Source organism: Macaca fascicularis, chromosome 1, assembly GCF_037993035.2.
Source record: "Macaca fascicularis isolate 582-1 chromosome 1, T2T-MFA8v1.1".
NCBI lineage: Eukaryota > Metazoa > Chordata > Mammalia > Primates > Cercopithecidae > Macaca > Macaca fascicularis.
Genome location: NC_088375.1, coordinates 167,700,772 through 167,728,734, shown reverse-complemented (window position 1 = coordinate 167,728,734; position 27,963 = coordinate 167,700,772). Strand labels below are relative to the sequence as shown.

At 35.8% G+C, this 27,963-nt stretch overlaps 1 protein-coding gene across 30 annotated transcripts in view; it reads left to right on the top strand.

The window, feature by feature from the left end:
* MIER1 (MIER1 transcriptional regulator) overlaps positions 1-27,963 on the top strand; it is a 63,822-nt gene that overhangs the window by 32,189 nt on the left and 3,670 nt on the right. For all 30 annotated transcript variants that reach the window (XM_074004292.1, XM_005543108.3, XM_065520725.1 and 27 more), the window contains 9 exons: positions 1,300-1,461; positions 2,401-2,533; positions 3,228-3,292; positions 7,332-7,404; positions 14,692-14,843; positions 15,534-15,615; positions 16,741-16,835; positions 20,446-20,573; positions 25,423-25,562. In XM_074004292.1, coding sequence (XP_073860393.1) covers positions 1,309-1,461; positions 2,401-2,533; positions 3,228-3,292; positions 7,332-7,404; positions 14,692-14,843; positions 15,534-15,615; positions 16,741-16,835; positions 20,446-20,573; positions 25,423-25,562 — 1,021 coding nt within the window. In that variant the 5' untranslated portion in view covers positions 1,300-1,308. The remainder of the gene's footprint in view (positions 1-1,299; positions 1,462-2,400; positions 2,534-3,227; positions 3,293-7,331; positions 7,405-14,691; positions 14,844-15,533; positions 15,616-16,740; positions 16,836-20,445; positions 20,574-25,422; positions 25,563-27,963) is intronic.

Sequence of the window (27,963 nt, the reverse complement as noted above, 5' to 3'; positions counted from 1 at the left end):
TATCCATTTGTAATGTGAGATAGAAGTTTTGGATGATGCCTTCTTCCTAGTTCTTCATAAGAAAATCTTTTCAAATTATAATCATTAATTTTTTCTCACATGGATTTTGAGTGATGGAGGTTAATTGTGTCATCTAATCCAGTCTGATTTACCCATACCCATTGTAGCAATGTGTTTAACACACTAGCTAGACTTATTTCTTTCTTTCCATGACTGCTGGAGAAATATGAACCATGTCTTATTCATGATTACCCTTTTTTTCTAGCTTCTAAACTGATGATTTTTTGAGTGTTTTGCTTCAGACCATGTGCATTGTATGTGGGTGTGCATGAGTGTATAATGTGTTCACATGATTTGGATTAAATTTTCTTTTTATAATCAGAATTCTGTTAACGTTTCCCTGATGCTGTGCATTTCTTGTTTTCTTGTTTACTGGTTAGAGTGAGTAGTTTGTATAGAAAGCTGATCTCATTTCATTGCATATGGACATTTCTTTTGCATCCACAGAGGGTCTGATTTTTGTGGGGATTGAGGGAAGTCCCTGGCCAAGGCACCGTGGTGTATTGATATGAATATGGGCTTTTGGAGTTAGACTGTTTAAATCTGGCTCTACTCCTTGTAACTTGTGTGATTTCTGAAGAAATGCTTAAGCTGTCAGCCTATGTTTTCTCATCTATGAAATGGAAATAATATAACAAGTCGGTATGATAGATGGTAAGGATTGCATGAGATAATTTTATGTGTAAATGGAGATAACCATAGAAAAGAATATATGGTTAATGTAGTCCATTATCATTTCTGTATATTACTACTGGTTTTTGTTTTGTTTTGTTTTGTTTTTTCATGTGTTCGGGCTGAGCTCTGGATGCTCTGAATTTCATCTGCCTTTCTGGGTTTGTTAACTTAACTTATAGTCTAATTCTCGTTGTTCTATTTCTCCACCCTCAAGTATGGTACTCTTATTAAGAGTGGGCATCCATGCATAGCGTTAACTGTCATTGTGCATATATTGAATTGATTGCAAAAAGAATAGTCCATGTTAGACCAAGGCTACTTTTTAATTATACTTAAAAATCTTGTCAGCAATTGGAATTGGTTAATTTTATAGAAATACTAAAAAGATTGGGATATTCATGGGTTTCAGAAATATTTTCAATTTTACTTTTTTATGATCTGAGAATTCATGATACAGCTTTTATTCTTCAGTATAGAATGAATACTCCACAGATTTGTGGATTATAGCCTGGGAATCAGAAATATCACTGATTCAGAAATTAACTTTTATTTTTATTTATTTAGGAAGGTGACATGCCAATTCATGAACTTCTCAGCCTTTATGGTTATGGTAGTACTGTTCGACTACCTGAAGAAGATGAGGAAGAGGAGGAAGAGGAAGAAGAAGGTGAAGATGATGAAGATGCTGATAATGATGACAACAGTGGCTGTAGTGGGGAAAATAAAGTAAGTGTACATACATATATTTAAGATTGTAGTCTTTATTCTTGTTGAAGTTAAAATTTCTTAATACATTTTGATTACTTGTTTTTATAATCTTTACTTTTCCTGATTTTAAAAGTGTTAAACATTAAGATATTACAGAAATACATAACATAAAAATTGGAAATCCCCTGTAATCTGCTCCTGAGAGGTAACAGTTTGGTCTTCTCGTTTCAGGTTTCTTTTTTTTCCAGTGCTTATTCTAATTTATTTATACCAACTTTCTTTTTTTGTTTGTGTGGTTTTTTTGGAGATGGAGTCTCACTCTGTCACCCAGGCTGGAGTGCAGTGGCGCTATCTTGGCTCACTGCAAGCTCTGCCTCCCAGGTTCACGCCATTCTCCTGCCTCAGCCTCCCAAGTAGCTGGGACTACAGGCGCCCACCACTACGCCTGGCTAAGTTTTTGTATTTTTAGTAGAGACAAGGTTTCACCACGTTAGCCAGGATGGTCTCGATCTCCTGACCTCATGAACCGCCTTGGCCTCCCAAAGTGCTGGGATTACAGGCGTGAGCCACCACACCTGGCCATTTATACCAACTTTCAAAAAAATGCTATTGCTTTTAAATAATGAAGGCTAATTGGCAGTTTGTGTTTATTTTTCTTTATTTTGAAATAATTTTAGATTTATAAAACTTTTAAAGTTAGTATAGAAAGTTCCTATATGATCCGCTTCTGCTGAGGTTAACATCTTGGTACGGTGCTAGTAACTGCAGATTGAATTATACCAGTTTTTCTGCTAATGTACTTTTTCCTGTTGCAGGATCCAACCCAGAATACGATATTACATCTAGTATATTCATTTTAGTCTTCTGCTTATATTAGAACAACATTTATATGCTATGGCCTTTCATCTGCAACCATTTTCTTTACATCTTAAAGAAATTAAATTTATTATTCCTCAGGAGGAGAATATAAAGGATTCATCAGGTCAGGAGGATGAAACTCAGTCTTCCAATGATGATCCATCACAATCTGTTGCTTCTCAAGATGCCCAGGAAATTATCCGCCCACGTCGATGTAAATATTTTGATACAAGTAAGTGTTACTGGTTGATAATATTTGAATATAATTTTTACTATTTTAGGTATTACCTAAAATCCTCATTTTTTAAACTGGTCTTTAAATTCATTTAGTCTGAAATTCTTTTCAACAGTAAATGGATTTTTATTGTAAGTTATTAGTTTAGTAATGCACGGTCCCTGTTGTTAGTGAATATACTACGGTAATTGTGTCATGTACTGCTTGACTTCAGTTGTATTTGTTTTTTCCTTGCCCTGTTTTTAAATGTTTGTTTCATGGTCTTTTTATTTCTCATAGGCTTTCCCTTAGTTTCCATGTTTTACTTTCTTTGCCTCTTAGCCTTTTTTAGGTATATTGATAAATACACCTAAATTTCTCTAGTTTAAAAAGAAGAAAAACACTTGAAGAAAAATAAACTGTCATGAAATATGTAGTAAGGTAATATTATCTTTATTCTAAATCTGTTTTTTCCCAAAAGTTTTTATAGGAAATCATTTCATGAGAATACAGTTACGTAGAAAGTTAATGGTTTTTTTGGTTTTGTTTTTTTAAGTGATAGGGTGTTAATTATTTGGTTAGAAATATCTTGGCTTAATTCATTAGATATTTTTGAGCATATCCAAATATTTGATGGTAGATGTAAAAATAATTTGTAGATGTAGACAGCTTAAGCAGTCATTTTATAGTATTGGTGTCTTATTTATTCTAGACAGTGAAGTAGAAGAAGAATCTGAAGAAGATGAAGATTACATTCCATCAGAAGACTGGAAAAAGGTAGTTAGAACAATATTTTCCCAAAATTTAGATAAATTAATATTTTTTTAAAAGCCTAGTGTAATTATTTTTTACTAACTATGTATATTGATAAAATCGATGTAAGCCCTTTTATGACATTTAAATGTTTGGTAAATGTTCAGATTCCTTAACACATCTAGGTTAGAGATATATTTATCTTTTTATAAAATAAAATGAATTTAAAGGATTGGATTTTGTTGAGGAAGTTGGCACTCAAAATAAGATTAGAAATCTACATTTCTGGCCGGGTGTGGTGGCTCACGCCTGTAATCCCAGCACTTTGGGAGGCTGAGGCAGGCAGATCGCTTGAGCCCAGGAGTTTGAGACCAGCCTGGGCAGCATTGCGGGACCCTGTCTCTTTTTTTTTTTTGAGACGGAGTCTCGCTCTGTCACCCAGGCTGAAGTGCAGTGGCCGGATCTCAGCTCACTGCAAGCTCTGCCTCCCGGGTTTATGCCATTCTCCTGCCTCAGCCTCCCGAGTAGCTGGGACTATGGGCGCCCGCCACCACTCCCGGCTAGTTTTTTGTGTTTTTTTAGTAGAGACGGGGTTTCACCATGTTAGCCAGGATGGCCTCCATGTCCTGCCCTCGTGATCTGCTTGTCTCAGCCTCCCAAAGTGGTGGGATTACAGGCTTGAGCCACCATGCCTGGCCCCCTGTCTCATTTTATAAAACAAAACAAAAAATAAAACAAAAATCCACATTTCTGATTTAGTCCTGAAGTAGTGCTGAATTAGGCATTTGTTGCCCTGTAAAAAGTATCATATATATATTTTTCAATATTATGGAAAGCAATTGTGGAGGCTTTGATATTTGTTAAGTAAATTTTGTTTAGTAGTTTGTAAGTTTTTCATTCTGTATTACTTTATAAAAGGAAAACTCTCCAAATGATTGGATTTAATGTTGACATTTATAACTGGTAAGCTTATTGTGTGAAGAAACAGATTTGGCTTCTTCATAACTATATACAACTTAATTTCTGAAATGAATTTAAAGATAATATATTGAGATTAGTTTTTAATTATAAAATATATAGCATATAATTAATCATACAGTTAAGTTAAAGAATTTTAAGTTATTGTAAAAGAACTGAGCTCTTAGGAAAATCTGTCAAAATGTTATGTAGAATTAGCTGGTTGCAATGATGTTTTCCTTTGTTGTCCCAGCTTGGGAGGCTGAGGTAGGCGGAATCACTTCAGCCCAGGAGTTTGAGACCCGGCTGGGCAACCTAGTGAGACCCCATGTCTTCAAAAAAATTTTTTATGTAGAACTGGTTAAAACAAATCATTTATATAAAAGAAATAATGTTATTTTTGTTGAGAGACAAGATTAGCCCAGTGTGCGGTATGTGTTAATTTGAGCAAATGATGGAACTCAAGACAGAAAACAAGAATCACAAAAGTTTATTTGTGTGGCCCATTTGGGCAATGGTTCTTTCATCCTGTTTTTAATCTGATTCCTGCAGTAAGCAGAAATTAAGATGAAAAAAGCTAGAAACCATGGGAGTCCTTTTAAATTGCTGTCCCACTACATATTCAAGTTTATGTATCTTCAACATATGTTGTTTTTTTAATCTGGAGTGTTCAGTAGAGTATTTGATTAAGCATTCAGTGCTTTTTTTTAAATGCAAGAACAAAAGCTAAGAGGTAGAACACCTTCATTGCTGGAGGGTATTAATTACCCATACCTTACTCAGAAAGGGTATTAATTAACCACACCTTTCTCAGAAAAAAAATTATGTAATAAAGCAGGCCAGAGTAAATGCAGATTGTTTTCTTTCAGTGTGATTTTGTTGTTGTAAATAATTGTCAAGGTTCAGAGATTCATTTTTTTTGTTTTTAAAGATTTACGAAATTGGCCGGGCGCGGTGGCTCAAGCCTGTAATCCCAGTACTTTGGGAGGCCGAGACGGGCGGATCACGAGGTCAGGAGATCGAGACCATCCTGGCTAATACTGTCAAACCCCGTCTCTACTAAGAAATACAAAAAACTAGCCGGGCGAGGTGGCAGGCGCCTGTAGTCCCAGCTACTCCGGAGGCTGAGACAGGAGAATGGTGTAAACCCGGGAGGCAGAGCTTGCAGTGAGCTGAGATCCAGCCACTGCACTCCAGCCTGGGTGACAGAGCGAGACTCCGTCTCAAAAAAAAAAAAAAAAAAAAAGATTTACGAAATTGAGTTTTTATAGAAACAAGGTAGGGGAAACAGTTTTGAAGTCAAATCTGAATTTTAGTTATAGCTCTAGAACTTAGTAATTGTGTGCTTCTGAGAAAATCAAATTTTTGAGCATCTTCTTCTTACATGTAGTATAGGGATAACAATGTCAGCCTTATGGGGCTTGCTTGAAAGATTAAAGGAAAATTACATATATGATAACATTACATATAATGATCTTCAAAGCTGTTTCCCTTCTCTTCCCTGTACTATACAACAAATTAACAGATGAAAAGAAATGTTCAGAACTGAACAGGAAAAAGGAAGTACCTATCTTTATACTAATCCAGATGTTCTCAACCCTGTTTTTATGTTAGAATCATTTGGGTAACTTAGAGGTGCTGACTACCAGGGCCTTCATTCATAGATTCTAATTTAATTGTCCTGCGATTGATCCAGGCATTGATCGTTTAGAAGCACCCCAGCCAGGGTTAGTAATGTGACAGTGTTCTTTGGTAGGCATAGGTGAGTTAAATTAAAAGAGGCCCAAGATGTGACAATAAAGGACTCTTTTTATAGTAGAAGACATAAAGAGAATTCCATTGTAAGAGTAGAGAAAATTTGTTGTAAGTTTGATTCTTTTAGAAAACTGATCATGAGAAGGATTGGATTTTCTTTTAGGTATAGCAATAACTTTATTACATAAAGCATGTCTTTGAAGTTGTACTGGATAAAATGAGATCCTCACATCAGTGGGGTAATAATAGCAGGAGAGAGATTTTCCAAATCCTAAGAGTTATCAAAACTTCTAGACCATGATTTTGTACCTTCCATGCCCAATTTTGAAAATGTCAGTGTGTTCTTAACATTTAGCCATCAGACAAAAGAGGGTACTGTAATCTTGGTCTCCTTGCATTGTGAAATTTCACCAGTGGTAGTTTCCAGTTGCTTTTCAGAACAGCCAGTTTCACCTAATCTGTGATTTGACTATATAGATTTGATTACTAGATTTCCTATTTAATTATATTTGTGGGAGGAGGTTTTTCATTTTGTATTGTTTTAATGAAAGTCAAACCATAACCTGCTTTATCTATTTTGTTTAGAGTTTCTTTCATTTGGCCCCTGCTGAGCTTTATACAAACCCTTTTTGTTATTTTTCTTAACTTGAAGCTCTGTTTTTCAGACTTCAGTGTATGTCAGAATCACCTAGAGAGCTTATTAAAATACCAATGACTGAGTCCTGTCCCCAGAGTTCCAGTAGGTCTGTAGGTCTGGGGTGGGACCTTAGCATTTGCATTTCTAACAGTTTTCCATTAGCTGTGTGTGGTGGCATGTGCCTGTAGTCCTAGCTACTCAGAGACCGAGGTGAGAGAATTGCTTGAGCCTGGGAGGTTGAGGCTGCAGTGAGCCATGATCACTCCAGCCTAGGTGACAGAGCAAAACCTTGTCTCAAAAAAACAAAAATTTCATAGGTGACACTGATGCTCTGCTGCTCATACAGGGATCATATTTTAAGACCACTGTCTTAAGTGTAGATACTGTGAAAATATCTGAATTTGACTTTGTTTTTTACGGGTTTTGCAGTTATCTTACTAATGAAGTTATCAGAATTCACTTCTTTGTCTCTATATTTTGAAGTAAAGTTTGTATTTATTGTTTATGTTGCATTTCACCTCATTATTATTACTAATATTTTCATCCAGTCATTATTTGTCATTCATCTTCACAAAGGTACCTCTGAGGTAGTTAATTGTTTTTGTATTTTATGACAGAGAAACCAGGAACAGTTTACTAAGATGGTAAGGCTAGAAAATGGATATAAAATCTGTTACTAGATCTTACTAATGTTTTATGTTATTTTTAAAATAGGAGATTATGGTGGGCTCCATGTTTCAAGCAGAAATTCCAGTTGGCATTTGTAGATACAAAGAAAATGAAAAAGGTGGGTTATTAGTAAAGTTACATAGCTGAATTTATGCTTTCAGTGTAATGAACTGTTACTTCATGTGTAAAATGTGATAAGAACATGACAGCCTACTAAGTAACCCCATTGTAACCCCATTGGTTTGTGAAAGAGAACCCTTCATTATTCCTGTGAGAAGAATATGTTTACTCAATTTTTTCAGTTTGGTCTATAGAAGCCTAGCCAGAAAAGGAAAAAGCAAATGCTTTTTTTCGTTTTAAAAGTGACTTACAATGTCTCAACAGTTTTTTTTACCTTTTTCCCCGTATTTTCAGTGCTCTAAATTTTAACCCTTTTCTAACCTTTATAATTCAGTTTTTAAACGTCCATTTTATATCAGTGAAAGGCATAAAAACAAACGAGAATGAGTAACTGACATAAAAAGCTTATTTGCTCCTAAAACTTTCCGTAAGCAAAATGGAATGCTTATTAAAATGGAGTACTTTGGGCCAGGTGCAGTGGCTCACGCCTGTAATCCCAGCACTTTGGGAGGCTGATGCAGGCAGATCACAAAGTCAGGAGTTCGAGACCAGCCTGACCAACATGGTGAAACTCCATCTCTACTAAAAATACAAAAATCAGCCCATCGTCGTGGCACGTGCCTGTCATCCCAGCTACTCAGGAGGCTGAGGCAGTAGAATCACTTGAACCTGGGAGGCGGAGGTTGCAGTAAGCCAGTATCGTGCCACTGCACTCCAGCCTGGGTGACAGAGCAAGACTCCGTCTAAAAAAAAAAAAAAAAAGCAAAAATGGAGTACTTTGATGTTTGTGTTTTAAAAATAATTTGGGAAAACAACTTTTTTTTTTTTTTTTTTTTTTTTTTTTGAGACGGAGTCTCGCTCTGTGGCCCAGCCTGGAGTGCAGTGGCCGGATCTCGGCTCACTGCAAGCTCCGCCTCCCGGGTTTACACCATTCTCCTGCCTCAGCCTCCCGAGTAGCTGGGACTACAGGCGCCCGCCACCTCGCCCGGCTAGTTTTTTGTATTTTTTTACTAGAGACGGGGTTTGACAGTGTTAGCCAGGATGGTCTCGATCTCCTGACCTCGTGATCCGCCCGTCTCGGCCTCCCAAAGTGCTGGGATTACAGGCTTGAGCCACCGCGCCAGGCCTCAACTTCTATACTTAAATTTTACATTTTTTTTTGTTTTTTTTTTTCATTTCATTTGAAAGTCCTGAAGTAAGTCATACTTACAATAACATAATACTTGAAGGGTTTTTTTTTGGTTTTTTGTTTTTGTTTTTTTTTTTTTTGTGAGATGGAGTCTTGCTCTTGTTGCCCAGACTGGAGTGCAATGGCATCATCTCAGCTCACTGCAACCTCCACCTCCTGGGTTCAAGTGTTTCTCCGGCCTCAACCTCCTGAGTAGCTGGGATTACAGATGTCTGCCACCACGCCCAGCTAGTTTTTTTGTGTTTTTTAGTAGAGATGGGGTTTCGCCGTGTTGGCCAGGCTGGTCTCAAACTCCTCACCTAGTGATATGCCTGCATCTGCCTCCCAAAGTGCTGGGATAGTCTCAATCTCCTGACCTCGTGATCCACCTGCCTTGGCCTCCCAAAGTGCTGGGATTACAGGCGTGAGCCACTGCACCTGGCCGAAGATTTTTTTTAAAGAGGCTGTTTCAGATTATTCACTTCATGTGAGTTCCAGAAAGAATGCTGTGTATGTGTCCTTTTTTTTTTTTTTTTTTGAGACAGAGTTTAGCTCTTGTTGCCCAGACTGGAGTGCCATGGTGCGATCTTGGCTCACCGTAACCTTTGCCTCCCGGGTTCAAGCAGTTCTCCTGCCTCATCCTCCTAAGTAGCTAGGATTACAGGCATGCACCACCATGCCTGGCTAATTTTGTATTTGTGGTACAGGCAGGGTTTCTCCATGTTGGTCAGGCTGGTCTTGAACTCCCGACCTCAGGTCATTTGCCCTAGGCTTCCCAAAGTGCTGGGATTATAGGCATGAAGCCACTGCGCCTGGCCATGTGTGTGTGTTTAATGAGTTCATGTGCAGTGTGACATCACTCAGCACTAGAAATATTTATTTCTTCTATTTCAGTTTTCTTCACATTTCAACTTAACATACACGAAACCCTTTGGAGTTACATAAATAGAAGTTTTTTGTTGTTTATTTCTTTTTAGCATTCTCTCCAAAAACTTACTTTATATTCTAAGTATGCACCTATCTCAGGGCAAGCAGCAGGTCAGAGGCAGTCAAGGGAACATCACAGGCCAGTACAGTTTTTGTGATAGCAATATATTTTAATACATCATTTAAATGTTTAATAGCTACCACTTATTTCTCAAGGTAATTCCTGCAATATATAGGAACATTGAAGCTAGCAGTATGGAGTGACTTTATTACATATGGAAATTCTGTACATATGATACGTTCTGTGAACACATAATTGTGTACCAAAATAAATGATCTGTTGGCTTTTGTATTTATTTTTGTAATTGAAATGTCAGTTTTATGCTTTACTTATATAGTGGTTAGCAGTGTTCTCCATTGAGGTTTTTCTTTCTGCAAATAAATGAAGAACTGAAAGTCAGACATTTCTTTTTATTAAATTTCTTTTCAGTTTTGACAATGAAAGATAATAGCACGTATTTTATGTTTATATTTTAGTATTTATATTATTATAAATTTATAGTTGAAAATAGTTTTATTGCAGTATACTTTTTTATTTTAATGTTTGTATTATCATATATCAACAGTGAATGATCACATTCTCTTATTATTTATGCTTAGTTTTAATTTTTAATTTTTGTGAGTACATAGTAGGTATATATAATTATGGAGTGCATGAGATGTCTTGATGCAGGCATGCAATGTGTAATAACCACATCATGGCAAATGGTGTATGCATCCTCTCAAGCATTTATCTTTTGTGTTACAGACAATTCAGTTATAGTCCTTTAGTTCTTTAAAAATGTACAATTAAGTTATTGATTATGGTCACCCTGTTGTGCTGTCAACTACTAGGCGTTATTCTGTTTTTTTGTACCCATTAATGATCCCTACCTCTCTCTCACCCCTTTCCCACACCGACCTTCCCAGCCTCTAGTAGCCATCCTTCTGCTCTATCTCCATGGGTTCAATTGTTTCAACTTTTAGATTCCACACATAAGTGAGAACATGGGATGTTTGTCTTTTCCATGCCTGACTCTTTGCTTAACATAATGACCTTCAGTTCCATTCATGTTGTTGCAAATGACTGGATCTTATTCTTTTTTATGGCTGAATAGTACTCCATTGTGTATAAGTACCACATTTTCTTTATTCATTCATCTGTTGATGGGCACTTTGTTTGCCATCTGTGTGTATTGTTTTGAGAAACGTCTATTCAGATCTTTTGCCCATTTTTAAATCAGATTATTAGACTTTTTTTCAATAGAGTTGTTTGAGCTCCTTATATATTCTATTTATTAGTGCCTTCTAAGATGGGTAGTTTGCAAATATTTTCTCCCATTCTGTAGGTTGTTTCTTTGTTGTTTCCTTTGCTGTGCAAAAGCTTGTTAATGTGATCCTATTTGTCTATTTTTACTTTGGTTGCCTGTGCTCGTGGGGTATTATTCAGGAAATCTTTGCCCTCAGTCCAGTGTCCTGCAGAGTTTCCTCGGTATTTTATTGTAGCAGTTTCATAGTTTGAGGTCTTAGATGTAAGTCTTTAATCTATTTTGGTTTTTGAATGTGACAAAAGATAGGGGTCTAGTTCCATTCTTCTGCATATGGATATCCAGTTTCCCAGCAACATTTATTGAAGAGACTGTCTTTTCCCAGTGTACATTCTTGGCATCTTTGTCAAAAACGAGTTCACTGTAGGTATATGATTTGTTTCTGGGTCCTGTGTTCTGTTCTGTATGTCTTATTTTTATGCCAGTACATGCCGTTTTAGTTACTGTAGCTCTGTAGTATCATTTGAAGTCAGGTAATGTGATTCCTCCAGTTTTATTCTTTCTGCTTAGGATAGCTTTGGCTATTCTGGGCCTTTTATGGTTCCATATAAATTTTAGGAACTTTTTTTCTGCTTCTGTGAAGAATGTCATTGGTATTTTGATAAGGATTGCATTGAATCTGTAGATTGCTTTTGGTAGTATGGACATTTTAACAACACTGATTCTTTGAATCCATGAACGTGGAATATCATTCCTTTTTTTGTGTGTGTGTGTCCTCTTTAATTTCTTTTGTCAATATTTTATAGTTGTCATTATAGAGATCTTTCGCTTGTTTGGTTAATTTCTAGGTATTTGATTTTATTTGTGGCTGTTTAAAATGGGATTAGTCTTTTGATTTCCTTTTCAGAATGTTGACTTGGTGACATATAGAAATATTACTGATTTTTATATGTTGATTTTTGTATCCTGCAGCTTTACTGAATTTGTCAGTTCTAATAGTTTTTTTGTGGAGTGTTTAGGTTTTTCCAAATATAAGATCTTATCATCAGTAAACAGGGATAATTTGACTTCTTCCTTTTTAATTTGGATTGCCTTTATATCTTTCTCTTGTCTAATTGTTCTGATTTTTTCATGGTTTAAATTCTAACTTAATATTTTCCATTTTAACATGATTTTAGAAAGTATACATATGTAATTTTTTTCAGGAATGAGTGATTTATGAAGCTTTCTCTTTTTGAGAATTTAAGTATATTAGTTTGTGTAAGGAGGATAGACTAAACTTAGCAGAATGAGATTGCTTTGGAGGGATTGCTGTGGTAAAGGGGCACTCCTCAAACTCAAACTTTTGTCAAGATACCCGGAATTTGTCTCCACTTAGGATACCCTATACTACAAACCAAATTCGTGACACTATTAGGTAAACTATGCTGTTAGAAATAAAACTTGTCAAAGGGACAGTGCTGATGAGTGCATTCTTGTGGAAAACATTTCACAAGATGTTTCTCATGAGTTTCGTGAGCACAGACTTTTTTTTTTTTAAGTGCCACAAAACTAAGATATCCTGATATCTTTATTGTAGGGATTACTTAACGAATGGATCAGAATTCTCCTTTTCATTGATACATGGAAACCTCCTTACCTAGTATCTTGGAGAGACACAAATTTTTTCTCTCTGCCATCCGACTTTTTTAATTATTCTCCATGCAGATTATATATTCTTCATTGGTTAGCACTCCTAATTCAGACAGTTAAATAAACATGATTCGTTAGTTATAACAACATTCCAGGCATGCTCCTTTGGACTTTTGTCTGTTTTAGTTACAAAATCTCCTAAGCTACACTTAACTTTTTCCTAAATTCATGTAAGTTATCATTTATACTAACAACAGTGTATTTTAACCTTTTGTTTGCTCATCTTTGTAGCCTTACTAGTAAGTAGGTCGATCCTTGCCCCATAGGCACTTAGTAAACATTTGGTGCCTAAGTGAATAGGTGGCTGAATTATTTCCGAGTTAGGGTTTCCTTGTATGGCCTTGTCTACCCTAAAAATCCCAAGAATATAAGTATATTATATAAGAATATAAATTATATAAGAATATAATTTAGTCTGCAGAGAACAGAGGCTGAGCAGAGAATAGAAATCAATAGCAGTATATCCAGATTCATTTTATCATGGTAGTTTTATTGTATTTATAATTTAGGGTATAACTAGGATTGTACCAGCAGATTAGAAAAGGAATGATGTTTATTAAGGAAAATTTTCTAAATATTTTCCTTTGAGCTGTACTTTAAACAAAAGTGTTTTGGGAAACAAGGAAAGATAGAAGAAGGTTTTGAAGTGTGTGTGGGTGAGGAGACATGATAATTTGTGTGAAAATAATACGGCTGGGCGCGGTGGCTCACACCTGTAGTAATCCCAGCACTTTGGGAGGCTGAGGTGAGCAGGTGACAGGGTCGGATCGAGAACCAGATCATGGGGTCAGGAGATCAAGAACCATCCTGGCTAACGTGAAACTCTGTCTCTACTAAAAAATCAAAAAATAACCGGGTGTGGTGGCACATGCCTGTAGTCCCAGCTACTCTGGGAGGCGGAGGTTGCAGTGAGCCGAGATCGAACCACTGCTCTCCAGCCTGGGCAACAGAGCGAGACTTCATCTAAAAAAAAAAAATTCATTGCCTGGTACATAGGATATGCTTAATTAGCTGTTAATTTCTTTTCATAATAAAAGAAACTTTGACACTGTTATTCTTGGTCTCTTAAAGTCAAAATGTTTCTCAGGCTGGCTCCTTCCTTTGGCATTTACACGTTTGCCTCATCTTTGAAAACAAACCAAAAAAACATAAAAACTTTTTTCAACTCTACTCTCTAGCTACTCCCCTATCTCTATCATAACTAAACTTTTCAACAGTCTTATTTCTTCACTTTCCATTTTCAATCTTATCCAGTGTGGCTTCTGTCTCTCTACAGAAAGTTCTCACAGCATTCACCTCCTTGTTAGTAAAGCTGGCATAACCTTTTCAATTTTCATCCTCATCACTCAACAGAATTTAACCAGTCTTTGAAGCTTTTCTTTGAAACACTCTCTTCCCTTAGCGTCTGTGAGGTGACATTCTTGGTATTTCTTCTATTTGTGACTTTTGAATTTTATCCATGTTTTCTTCTTATCATTTAGAATTCCACAGGATTTGTCTTAGGTCATCCTCCTTTCCTTACTTTTTGAGTTTTAATTAGATTTAGGCTTTAATCTTATAATGGAAATTATGATGAAACTTAAATACCTTTAAAAAAGTAATGACTTTTGTTTTTGTGAAAGTGATTTATACACATTATACACTCAAGCATTACAGAAAATATAAAGTAAAATTTACCTCAAATCCCACCACCAGGAATTAAGCAGTGTTAACATTTGGTGAGCATTCTTCTAGACATTTTTTCAAAAACAGTAGTTACAGTTACAATTATAGGATTTTAATATGTGCCAGAATGATTGTAAAGTGCTTTAAATCCTTAAAACTATGTGGTAGAGTTACTGTCACCTCCTTTCACAGATGAGACAGAAGGGAAATAATTTGCCCAAGGTCATCATACACATAGTAAGTGGTAGAGATGGTATTCAAACCAAGAGAGCTTGGAATTTGGTAAACTCAAGATAAAGTCAGACTGGATCTGCAGGGGGTATAAAGTGGTACCTCCTCTTTGTTTAAATTGTTTAATTCACTTAAACTATAGTTGTTGCCCAAGAAAGAAGTCAGGCAAGCAGTAGAACCACACTATACTTCAGTTCTCAACATTTGGCTCTGAGTTGTTTATTTAGTAATATGTTTTAACACAGACTCTGTCAGTTTTTAGAAATTTTTTTAACACTGTCTTTTACTAATTTAGTATATGAAAATGATGATCAGCTCCTTTGGGACCCTGAGTACTTACCAGAAGATAAAGTGATTATATTTCTTAAAGATGCGTCTAGAAGAACAGGTGATGAGAAGGGTGTAGAAGCAATTCCTGAAGGATCTCACATAAAAGACAACGAACAGGTATGTGAATAAGAAACAACTATTAGAACTTTGCCATACACATTTATACATGTAAATGCTGTCACTTGCATTGTTGTTATTCTGTCCACCCTGTTTTTTATAACATTATCAACAGGGAATCTGAGGTTATAATCCCTGTAAGATACCCCTTGTTACCACACTGACTTCATTGGTGTGAAGCTCAAAACCGAAACAAAAACCTGATGTTTTATTTTGCCTGTATATACTTTTCATTAGGCTTTTTAAAATTCCTTTGGCTATCCCTAAGAATCTGTGGATATCAAGTTGGAATTCTCACCTCAGATAATGTTATGTACATGGTAAGACCAGAGCCTGCCATGAACCTATCTTTTTTACCTTTTTAATCATTGTTTTTCTTTTCTGATTTGTTTAAAATTATAGGAATCTCAAGAAGCCACAAAGAAGGGATTTTCATTGATATAAAATGAATTCCTTTTAGTTCCTTGGATACTATGGCCACCAAGTTTTTACATATCCTACTTTGTACATATTTAAAGGTAGTTAATTTATCAGGATCAAATTCATATTTGTTTTTCTTTGAAGTTCTAGTCACTAAAGTTATTTGCCCTCAAAAAGAATGAGAACACTGGATTTTTGAAAAACGTTTACTCTTGTAGCATTGAACTGTTTATAGTCCTTGTCACATATTCAAGCCTTTTATTTTTCTAGGCTTTATATGAATTGGTTAAATGCAATTTTGATACAGAAGAAGCATTGAGAAGATTAAGATTTAATGTAAAAGCAGCTAGAGGTAAGTATAATTTTTATTTATTTTCATGATTTGGCAGAAATTTTAAAAGTAAGCTTTTCAGTTTACCTAGGTATAATAGCCTAAACTTAATAATACTGATTTTTCTGAGTTTGATAAATATTTACAAAATACTAAGTATTATACAAGTCGTTATGGGGGTATAAGACTGTTCCTTCCTTCTTTGTGGGAAAATACGATCACGTAAGTAAAAATGTAAAAATTTATACTGTCTTGTGCATTCAAGGCATATTTATAAATATTTTCTTATTTGATCTTGATAATTGCCCTGTGAACTAGGTAGTATGACAGATAATACCTTTACTTAAAGGTAAAAGTTGATGAGCCTGAGATCTCTGAACTGAAGTAACTTGGCTAAAGCAAACATAATTCATCAGTAATGAAGCCGTGACTAAAATTTGGATTTTTCTTTTTTATACTAAATCTGGCTCCTACCCCCCTTCACTAAGATTACTACTTATATATATTTAAGTAACAAATGAGAGATATTTATTTAACAAAAATTTGAGTGCCTTCTGAGTTCTGAGGATGTAACTATAAGCAAAGTCCCTTCCCCTTGTGGTGCTTAGAGCTTAGGTAGGGAAACTGGAAAACAGCTGATGAATTCTTCAAGGAAAATTAGAGGGTGCTATTGAAACCTGTAGTAATGGGACTTAACCTAGTTGGGGGAGAGGGTAGTGCTTTTAGGGAAAGCATTCAGAATGAAGTGATATTTGTGTTGGGATGGGAAAGAATTATCTCAGTGAAAGGGGATGAGGTGGAGGCAAGAAATAATTACAGGCAAAGGAGAGACACCATGCACAAAGTCTGAAGTAAGAGAGAACGTGGCAATTTTAAAGAATTGAAAGGTGACTAAGATAGTTTGATCATGAAGCTTTAAGAAGACAGTGGCCCAAGTTGAAGCTTGAGAGGTAGGGACCAAATCATTCAAAATCTTATTAAATAAGGAATTGTTGTCACTTTATCTTTTGCAACAATTAATAATAGAGCTCAGGAGTAAAATGTTTCCCTCATTTTTACCAGAAAGTTAAGTTTTCATTTGTAGTTTTGTTTTATGCAATATTTGGGGAAATATTGCTTAACAGTTTGTTCCTCCCATCTTGTCAGAGGAATTATCTGTTTGGACAGAGGAAGAGTGTAGAAATTTTGAACAAGGTCTGAAGGCCTATGGAAAGGATTTTCATTTGATTCAGGCTAATAAAGTAAGTAATGATAATCTCTTTTTTTGCAAAAAGAAATTTAGTTGAACAACTCAAATGGTCATGTGTCTTAATTTGCTATGTTGTCTAGTGTTAAAGGTTTCATCATTAATATGACAATATTTTGGTATTTAGTGAGTAATTACAGTAAAGCTGCCTATACTTCCTAACCTATAATTACCTGTTGGTGACTGTTTTCAGTGCATCATATTGCAGGTGTTTAAGAATTGCACTCATTTACAAGCATGTTAATCATCTTCTAGTTGGGGTGTGTATGTGCAATGCAATTCTTTATAGCTGTTGTCCACAGTCTGTGACTAAATATTTTATGGAGGGCCTTTGAAATAATTTGGAAACTTTAAGGCACTTTCAACATGACATTATTTGCAATTAAAATATTTATTACATTTGCTTAAATCCCAAGTGGTCTAAAATCAAATACTTAATATTTAACTTAGTTTTAGTCAACATTTAATTTAATTTTGTAGAAGCTTCTGTGTCAATAAATCAGCTTTATATTCTTATAGTTATAATTTGAGGATTTTATTTAACATAATCATTTATCATTTCATGTTGATAATATCAGTCATGTAATTTATACTCCAAATAACTTTATAATTACTTACAAATTTGTTTTAGGGCTTAATTCTTATAACTGAAATTAGGTATGATTTTTAATAGTAACTATATAATTATATGGAATAGAAAAATGTGTTGTTTCCATGAGTAACTCATTAGGACAACAGATTAGGACAGGCAGAATTAAAGTCTTGGGGATTAAATGTAGGAAATTCCTAGGCTTATGATTATCACATTATTTTTAGTTAGTAGAAATGACAAGGGTATTGGTTTATGTAATTCCTTAAAGATAGCTTCTAAGTTTTGTGTCGTAGCTTGTCCACGACCTTGTTGAAAGTACCTGGGGGAGGCTCTGAATAGTCTTCTACCACATCTGTCTTTTTATACATCTGGGTGTGATTGGATTGTATCCAGTTGATTTTTTTGACACATATTTAATATTTTTTGTTATTAATAAAAGTTATTTACAAACCCTGTGGGTTCATTTCTTAAATTTTGTCATGCATTAACTAGTTATTGTTGTTCTGTTTAAAAAAAAAAAAAAAAAAAAGCAGGAACTGGGCAGTGAAGAGCCCCACTCCCAACTAGTTCTTTCTTAATTATTTTGTTGAATGTTGGCAGTTTACCGCAGATAACACTGATAGATAAATTTTTAGTTTTAGCATTTAGGATAACTTAGAAGACAATGTAGTTTCAAAATTGTATACCCTTAATGTTGTGTTCATATCATCTGATAACCTCAAATATAGTTAACATTCAAGAAAAGGGTGCATTATGTGACTGGCCATGTATGTTTTTGATTAAAAAAGAAAAAAGTTCATTGTTTCATGATTGAAAGGGACAACATTTTTGGATGAGGTTTGTTGTAGTTGTTGTTGTTGTTGTTGTTGTTGTTGTTTAGCACTTCTGCTTGAATTAAAACATTCTAAACCAAACCATGCTGAATTACCTAAGGAAGGGACTCCTGGAATGATAGCTGATGTAACAAGCAGCAGCAACAACCCTGACCAATATGATTTTTTTAAAGGAGCTAAGAAATTACTAGGTGACTTGAAACTTAGAGCCAAATAACATAAGTATTAAAAGTATAACCTTGATTTCTTATAAATATTTGGGACAGTGGCATAAATGTTACAAGGTAGAAGTCAGCCAACCTCTACATAATATACTAAATTCGTGAACAAAAAGAGGACAGTAATTCTTTAAAAGGGAAAAGAGTACTCTAGTGAAAATATCAGGTTTGTTTTTATATCTGGAATTAAAGTTCAGATCTTAATCATAAGTTCTATTATGAGGGCTTTTGTTGAAGATTTTTCGTAATCTTAACTTTGCATGCCCCAAAATGACTTTATCTTTTTGCTTTCAGTAAAGTACAGTTGACTTAGCTTGAATCTATCTAGAAATAAGATCCTAGAGGAGACAAAAAAAGAGCTTGAGAGGATGGTTTTTTTTAAAAGTCCTGATTGCTGTCAATCTCAGAGCAATATGGATCAGAGCTGTAAAGTGCAAACAGGAAGAAAGCAAAATATATGTTGGGTAATGGAGGGTATCATCAACATTTGTCCTTCAGGTGCAATCAGTGCTATAGAATATTTACTTCAAGAGTAGAAATTTATGGGATGAAGAAGTATGTTGCATCCAAAACACATACACACACAGGATTTCCTTTTAAATTGTTAGTATTGCTGGTGCAGTGGCTCATACCTGTTATTTCAGTACTTGGGGAGGTTGAGGCAGGCAGATTGCTTGAACCCAGGAGTTCAAGAACAGCCTAGGCAACATGGCAAAACCCCATCTCTACAAAAAATAGAAAAATTACCAGAGTGTGGTGCCTTGCAACCTGTGGTCCCAGTTATTGAGGGGCTGAGGCAGGAGGTTTTGCTTGAGCCTGGGAGGACAAGGCTGCAGTTACTGGTTTGGCGCCACTGCACTCCAGCCTGGGCAACAGAGCATGACTCTTGTCTCCAAAAAAAAAAAGAAAAAAAAAGGAAAAAAGTTATCAGTATTTTATTTATATACATCAGCCCTAAATTCTCAGCATTTTATGTATGTACATCACCCCTACCACCAGCTCTCCTGGTGGCTAAGTAGCAAAAAGGGATTCTGTCAGCATCATTTAATTCCACAGGCATTTAACATTATGTGAGGGGAACCATTCAGTTGCACAAATAGGTACAGCAAAGTAAGCCACAAGAGTTAACTTAGTAAGCAAAGCATTAGCGTTATTATACTTTTAACTCACTGTGGCATCTTCCCAGACTTTCTAGAGAGTAAATTAACTGAGTCTGGATTGCTGTTGGGACTAGTAAGAGAATCTATCAAAAGGGAATTTAAAGATACACTCTCTAGGTACTCGTACTCTGTGAGTAAAAGTATTAGCAAACTGTTTATAACATTTATTTTAACCTGAATGTCACTTCTAGGCTTTTTTTTTTTTTTTTTTTTTTGAGACGGAGTCTCATTCTGTCACTCAGGTGAGAGTACAGTGCCATGATCTCAGCTTAATGCAACCTCTGTCCCCACCCCCAGCCCCCCGGGGTTCAAGTGATTCTCCTGCCTCAGCCTCCCGAGTACCTGGGATTACAGGCACCTGCCACCACGCCGGGCTAATTTTTGTATTTTTAGTAGAGTCAGGGTTTCACCGTCTTGGCCAGGCTGGTCTTAAACACCTGACCTCGTGATCCACCCCCCTCAGCTTCCCAAAGTGCCGGGATTACAGGCGTGAGCCACCACGCCTGGCCAACTTCCATGCATTTTTAATACAGGAGTATATTTTTCTAGTAAATTAGGATGATGGTAGCCTTTTAAAAAGCACAGTGCTATATATCTGAAGACCTGTTGCCAGTATATTATTTCTCTTAATAGACGTTTAGAAAGAATAGCTTTCAACATAGATGCTACAGTGTTGTATTTTATATATAGGATTATATATCAGTTAAGGACTAGCCAAATTTATTTTCGAACTTCAGATGTTTATCATGAGGTAACTTTGTTAAAAAGGAGATTCTTAAAAACAAGCAATTGTTTCTTATAGGTCCGAACAAGGTCAGTTGGTGAATGTGTAGCATTCTATTACATGTGGAAAAAATCTGAACGTTATGATTTCTTTGCTCAGCAAACACGATTTGGAAAAAAGAAATATAATCTTCATCCTGGTGTAACGTGAGTTAATTTTTTCCTTAAGAGCTATGTATACATTTTTGCTAAGCTTTTCTAGATTTTTCTTGAGTTATGATTTTGATAATCTTGCTTTTATATACTTGATCTTAACCAGAAGGCCGAGAAGCGATACAATCTTGCTTTTATAATATACATTAAACTTTACCATCTATTATATCTTCATAAATAAGGCATTTAGACTTTTCAGTGTCTTATGAAATATTGTAAACTACAGTTCATATTATGAGACAAGCATATCATTAAAGCAAGGTTTAGAATGTATGTTTTTAATACACCGTTGAGAAGAAATGGATCAGAACAGCTGTGAAACCATGTTTTTCTTAAATTCAGTTCCATTCAGTATAAGCACATACAGATTTAATCTTTTTTTTTTTTTTTGAGACATAGTCTTGATCTGTTGCCCAGGTTGGAATGCAATGGTGCAATCTCGGCTCCCTGCAGCCTCCGTCTGCTGGCTTCAGGCGGTTCTCCTGCCTCAGCCTCCCGAGTAGCTGGGATTACAGGTGCCCGCCATGATGCCTGGCAAATTTTTGAATTTTTATTAGAGACAGGGTTTCACTGTGTGGACCAGGCTGTCTTGAAGTCCTGACCTCAAATGATGCACCTGTCTCGGCCTCCTAAAGTGCTGAGATTACAGGCGTGAGCCACTGCACCTGGCATACAGTTTTTTATAGAGGAAAAAAAATATGTATATGGTGACTTTCCTTTTCCTAGCTTTCCGGAATCTTTAACAAGTAATATTTGAGAATTAGTAATGCAACTCTAGCTTAGTCCCAGTGACAGATATGGGTTGTTACATCCATTCTTTATGTAAAATGTCTGATATGCCTAATTTATTCCCATGTTAAGAGAATTTATTGTCTTCCACCTCATTCAGTCTAGCTTTGGAGTGAAACATTCCACTACCACTGGCAATTTGTTACTTAAATAGAAAGAGTATTGAACCCCTTCTCTCTCATGAATTGCTTTAAAATGGTGATTGTTATGGTGGAATTAACTTTACATACTATTCTTAATTATTCCCTAATGTTTACAGAATTAAAAAGTAATGCAAAGCTGTGACTTAGTCAAGGTTCTCCAGTAAAGATGTTCTTAAAGCTGACCAAATAATTACCTTTAAAAGATGTGCTTGGGCTGGGTGCAATGGCTCACTGTGGTAATTCCAGCACTTTGGGAGGCCAAGGTGGGTGGATCACAAGGTCATGAGTTCGACACTAGCTTGACAAACATGGTGAAACCCCGTCTCTACTAAAAATACAAAAATTAGCCGGACGTGGTGGTGCACGCCTGTAGTCTGAGCTACTCGGGAGACTGAAGCAGAAGAATTGCTTGAACCCAGGAGACGGAGGTTGCAGTGAGCCGAGATCACACCACTGCACTCCAGCCTGGGCAACAGAGCGAAACTCCGTCTCCAAAAAAAAAAAGAAAAGAAAGATGTGCTTGTATGCTTATTTGATCTTGCTTTTCAGAGTCCTAGATTGTACTGTTTCTTTGTCAAGTTCATTTGTAGGTATCTCTGCTGGTCACTTCCTTAGAAGGTCAAATGCTCTAAAGCCCACAGTAAAATAATCTGAAAGGGAATAAATGGGTATGATTCACCCTTGGAAATCACAGGACAATGGACTGTGTACATCATCCCCCATTATTCAAAGCTGGTGATTGCCAAGGTGGAATTTCATAAATAGCAGTATTCCAAATTTTATCTCATTGCTTAATATTAAATTTATAGTTAATTTTTTTTATTAGTAGTATTCAAGCATAATAATGTAGAATTAGATATAGCTAGCTATCTGGTCTGCAGATATATCTTAAAATAGTCATGGTTTTCAAGCTGTTATATAGGGAAAAGCAATAGTAACATCTTTCATTTTTTTCAACCATTTCAGAAATAATGTTCACACATGAGCTACAGTCAGTCTGTAATCATCAGCAGTAACCACATAAGAACGGCCATGCTGGGTCAGACCCATGGTTCATCCAGTTTTCTCTTTCAGAAAGCATCACCAAAGTGTGGGCTGGCTTAGTTTGTCCTCTGTGATATCAAGCTCAACAGGTTAGGTAGGGATGTGCCACCAAATGTTCTAATTTCTCTAATGATCTCCCTGTAGCTTCTGAAAACTTTTTGAAGATACTTTTATCTGTAACTTTGATGACTCTTAAGGTTAAATATTCTGTAGGTAGAGTGGCCACAGTTAAAAGTAAACAATATCTTAATAGTGGTCACCTGGTATAATGGTATGAAGTGAACTAATGTGTTTTTTCCCTCAGGCAGGAATACCATGGTTTTGTAGGCTTCAGTTGTAGCCCCACTGGGTTTTTTTAATAAAGTTTATTTAACTGAAAGAATCATACTTTTGTGCTGAGACTCTTCCCTTTTAGCTGTGTTATGTCTTCTATAAGAAGCAGTGACCAAATAGTACATTTCTTTCCAGATGGGGATAAATTTTTCTGATTTGCTTCCAGAACCATCTCTGCCTGTTAATAGCTGCACTTTAAGTGACTTCATAAAACATTAAGCTGATGTGTTCAGAGAGAAATTAGAGTGAATTATCTCATCCTCCTTTTTAGGTCAAAATCCATAATTCAGAGCACATTATCCTGAAAGTCATTTGTTCATTTTTTCATTAAATTGTTGACCTTCCATTTGTTCACCAGAATGAAACACATCTTCCCCTTTTCTGCCTACAAACAGCCTTTGAAAGATTCTGCTACACATTGTCCCTATTTACTGGAAGAATTGGGAGCCCTATTGGAGATTTCATTGTAAAATATTCAGCTTTCCAAATTTTTCCACAAACTAAAAATTAACTCAGCGTAACTTTGGTTACCCGAATGCTGCTCCAGCTTTCTGGATGGTTTGTCTGATTCTGCCCTTTCCTGAACATTCTGGATGCTGTTAATCTTTAGGAAATATTGATAATAATTACTATCCTTCCACAGAATTATGGACTATATCCAGAAATTAAAAATAATTTTGATATCAACTCGTTTCCTTTGCTTTGGCTTTTTTTTTTTTTTAAGATAGAGTCTCACCCTGTTGCCCAGGCTACTGGACTGCAGTGGCATGATCTCGGCTCACTGCAACCTCCACCTCCCGGGTTGAAGCGATTCTACTGCCTCTGCCTCCCGAGTAGCTGGGATGACGGGCATGTGCCACCATACCCGGCTAATTTTGTATTTTTAGTAGAGATGGGGTTTCTCCATGTTGGTCAGGCTGGTCTCAAACTCCCAACCTCAGGTGATCCGCCCACCTCGGCCTCCCAAAGTGCTGGGATGACAGGTGTGAGCCACCATGCCAGGCCTTGCTTTGGCTTTTAACTTCCTTCATCTTATCCATTCCCACCATAACATATTTATTTCCAGCAATTCCTCATCATGCATCTTCTGTTAGCCTTAGCACCTGAAGTCCTTTTGGGACTCATCACACTTATGTCTGTGTGCTTCAAATTTGTTTATGTAATTTTTCTATAATTATGATGAATAGCATAAAGCTCAAGAAGTCTTCAAGACCATATAATTTAATTCTATATAGATTTATAGGTCTTCAAGACCATCTAATTGAATTCCCTTCATTTATAGATGAGGAAAATAAGGCATAGAATGTAAATTGTAAGTATGTATTGGTTTTATACCTCAGACTATTAGAAGTTTCTTGAAGTCAGGTATCACATCCCTATATTTGTTAAATCCCTATAACCTAGGAGACAGTGATGACCATATAGGTTGAGATAAATATAATTAATAGCATATTATAGACTATTAACACACACTTTCAGGAAATTCCTCAGAGCTTCCACTGTTTGCTTTTTATTTACCCTGCTCACAAAATTCTAAGAGATTTGTCTTAATATTTCTATCATGCTTACGCTGAAGGAATTTTAAGATAAGTAACACAATTAAAATTTTATTGATCTTTCTGTTCTGTGCCTTGCACACCTTAGGTACCAGTGGTGCAGGTATAAACAAAATAGACTAAAAATCCCTGTCCTTGGGGAATCTAGTGCAGTATCTAGTATCAGCAAACTTTTTCTGTAAGAGGTAGAGAATAAATATTATAGTTTGCTGACTTTTATTCTAGTGGTTTAGTAGCACTTTTTGGATTATGAAACATTTTTATGTACATATATAATACAATCACCATGTGAGTTAGATAGGAGAGGTATGATTTATCTACATTTTATAGCTAATACACTAAACCTGAGAGAAAAGGCTCTATCCCAGATCTTCTCACCTGTGTCACTTAACCACAGTTACGTAGTTCAGGAATGACTTAGAGAAGAAATGAGCTCACATACAATGAGAAAGTGACAGGGTAAAACCACCAGATAATCCCAGGAATTTAGTTAGCATCTTACAGCTCAGATCTGGCAGAAATATAATACCAAAAATATCCAGGAAGGTTTTAGGAGGTAATCAGCCCTTTTAAAAGGCTCAAATTTGTCTTTTAGGCATTGCTTTTAGGAGCTTTAAAATTCAGTCTGTATTTGTACAGAAATTCTTTTGTACTTTTGCTAGACATCACCCCTATCACTTAAGTTAAGAGATCTTCTAGTTCTAGTTGGGCCACTCTGAGCGCTTGCCTACAACTTTACAAGCTTTAAAATTTCCTATGGGTCTCTCAAATTTGTTACTTTAAAGCCTTTATGCATTTTTCCTATAACCAAAAGGAGCTTATCATTTAAATATTCAGATCCTCGTGTGATAGATAAAGCACTGGAATGAATGTTAAGTGAATATTAGGATATATTTGTTAATAAAGCATTCTAAATTTAACCTCAACTAATTTTTAATTTTCAGCTTTTTAATATAAAAATGTTTTATTAATTTTAAGGGATTACATGGATCGTCTTCTAGATGAAAGTGAAAGCGCTGCATCTAGTCGAGCACCATCCCCTCCCCCAACTGCATCAAATAGTAGTAACAGCCAGTCTGAGAAAGAAGATGGCACTGTAAGCACTACTAATCAAAATGGTAAGCAACCAGAGAAACATTTCTCTTTCTTCGTAATAAGAGACACTTTCTTTCAGTGACTTGGGAAATTCAGTTTGGGTTTCTATTAAACTTCCAGAGCAGAAAGTAAAAAATGATAACACATGAAACATACATAACATCAGCATACATATATACTAACAATACAAAGTGATTGGACATCACTAAAAAGTGATTTTAATAAAGCATACTACCAACAGTGACTATTTCTTCTAAGAAATGTGTTCTTTTTTAGTAGCATCTCTTTTCCTGTCTATATAGTTGGGTTGATGGCTAGATACAAGTATTTATGTTAACTCTTAGGTCAAAACCCTGCAGTTTCACATGAGATCTGCAGATAATTATGAAATACCTTGATGTAAGGTAACAAGTGCACTGTTTTGAATATTTAAGTTCTCTTTGATAGCATAATAACCTTGAAGAATGAGAAAAGATAAAGTCAGTATCAACCTGTACATTAATATTCTACAGAAATACTTGTTTTTCTCTCCAAGAAAAAGAGAAAAAGGCATACCAATTGTTTGAGGTTCAGATAGTGTTTCTGTTTAAAATATACAGTGGACCAGAGATCACTGTGCTGATCAATAGTAAGAGCCAGAGAATTATTTTGATTTCTTCTTTGATTAAATGGTCTTGTTAAATAAAAGAGTTCCAAGAAGAAAGTAATAAGCTGCACCCCCAGCTCCTCTGAGGAAACTAGTGATAGGAGAGTACCAGTGAAGAGCTGACTTCTTCCTGACCGAAACTGGAAGAGAAACACTGTGAAAGCCTTGATCCTCTTCTGACCTTTGGTCTCACATTGGTACTGCTGGAGTGTATATGCTTAGTTCATTTCATAACCCCTCTCTGTTCCCTCACTACTTCTAAGAATAAACCATACAAACAGAACTTAGGGCCCAGTAACTATGTCCTGTTCCAAGGTTTATTGACTTAATATCTAATGTCTGTCACATCCATTCTGAAGCAGAGTAAGATGCTGAGACTCTGACCTTGGGACTAACGGTATAGGCTTAGGGAGGCAGACACTTGGCACTACTACTGCTTTTCCTGTTTGTTCTTAACATATTAACACCAAATAAATCATTTTCTTTTCCTTTTTAAAAATCTGTTTGATGAGAACATGCTGTTAGGCTAGGAAAGTGTTCATAAGTTACTTACAAATTACTTGTAGCTCAAAAACCACTCACATTATGTATAGTCAAGACCGCCAGCTTTTTCAAAGAAAGGAAGGAACTTTTCATCCCAATATTTTATTACTTTTTTATATGGGGCTTTAATTAGTACTTTGAAATCTTACAGTTATTTTTGACCTAATCACAGTCTCAGCTGGCTTTTTGGACTTGTTCCTACAGAATTGTTCTCCTCAGTATATTATGATGCATAATCCCCATGTGCATTCATGATTTGAGTGCATTTTTGAGTTGTTCAAAATAGAATATTTTCTTTAATCAAAATACAGTATTTGAGGCTCATCCTTTATGCCGAATATTTTTCAAGCAATTAAATTGTAATTCAGTGATGCATCCTGTATTTTACTTATCACCAACATTTGCATTCCATTTTACAGTCAACTCTAAAATAAACTTTTGTTTTCTTTTATTAGAATAATTTTGCTTTTACTTTTCTCACCTATTATAGAAGACTTTGTATTTTTAAGTAATTTGTATTTTACTTAAGTAAATAATTCAGCACTTTCAAGTATATGCTTGGATAGTGCAGCATTAGTTTTTTAACATTATGACAGATTATTTAGGGTCTACTTAGGGTAAATAGTGGGTGATCTTTTTTTTCTTTTCGAAACAGTCTCGTTTTATCGCTCAGGCTGGAGTGCAGTGACATAATCTCGGCTCAGTGCAACCTCTGCCTCCCGGGTTCAAGCCATTCTTCTGCCTCAGCCTCCCAAGTAGCTGGGCCTACAGGTGCACGCCACCACACCCGGCTAATTTTTGTACTTTTAATAGAGACAAGTTTTCACCCTGTTGGCCAGGCTGGTCTCGAACTCCTGACCTTGTGATCCAGCTGCCTTGGCCTCCCAAAGTGGTGGGAATACAGGCGTGAGCCACTGCACCCAGCCATGTGTGATTAAAACAGTTACTATAGATTTACATTAAGAATAAAAAAGCCATGACATCTTGCCTTTATATGGCAGTTTCTCAAGCTTTTATGAGAAAGAGCATTCATTTTGCTTTTACGTGGGTTTAGAATGTTGAAAACCTTTTGTTAAATCTGAGTAATTTATTGCATTTTGCATTAAGTCAGCTTATTTAGACTGCTGGATCCAGTGCTTATTTGCTGTCAAATATACCTAATATGCTTTTAACATATGCCAAATTCTGTTCTTAGTTCTTTACATTTATTAACTTATTTAATTTTCACAACAACC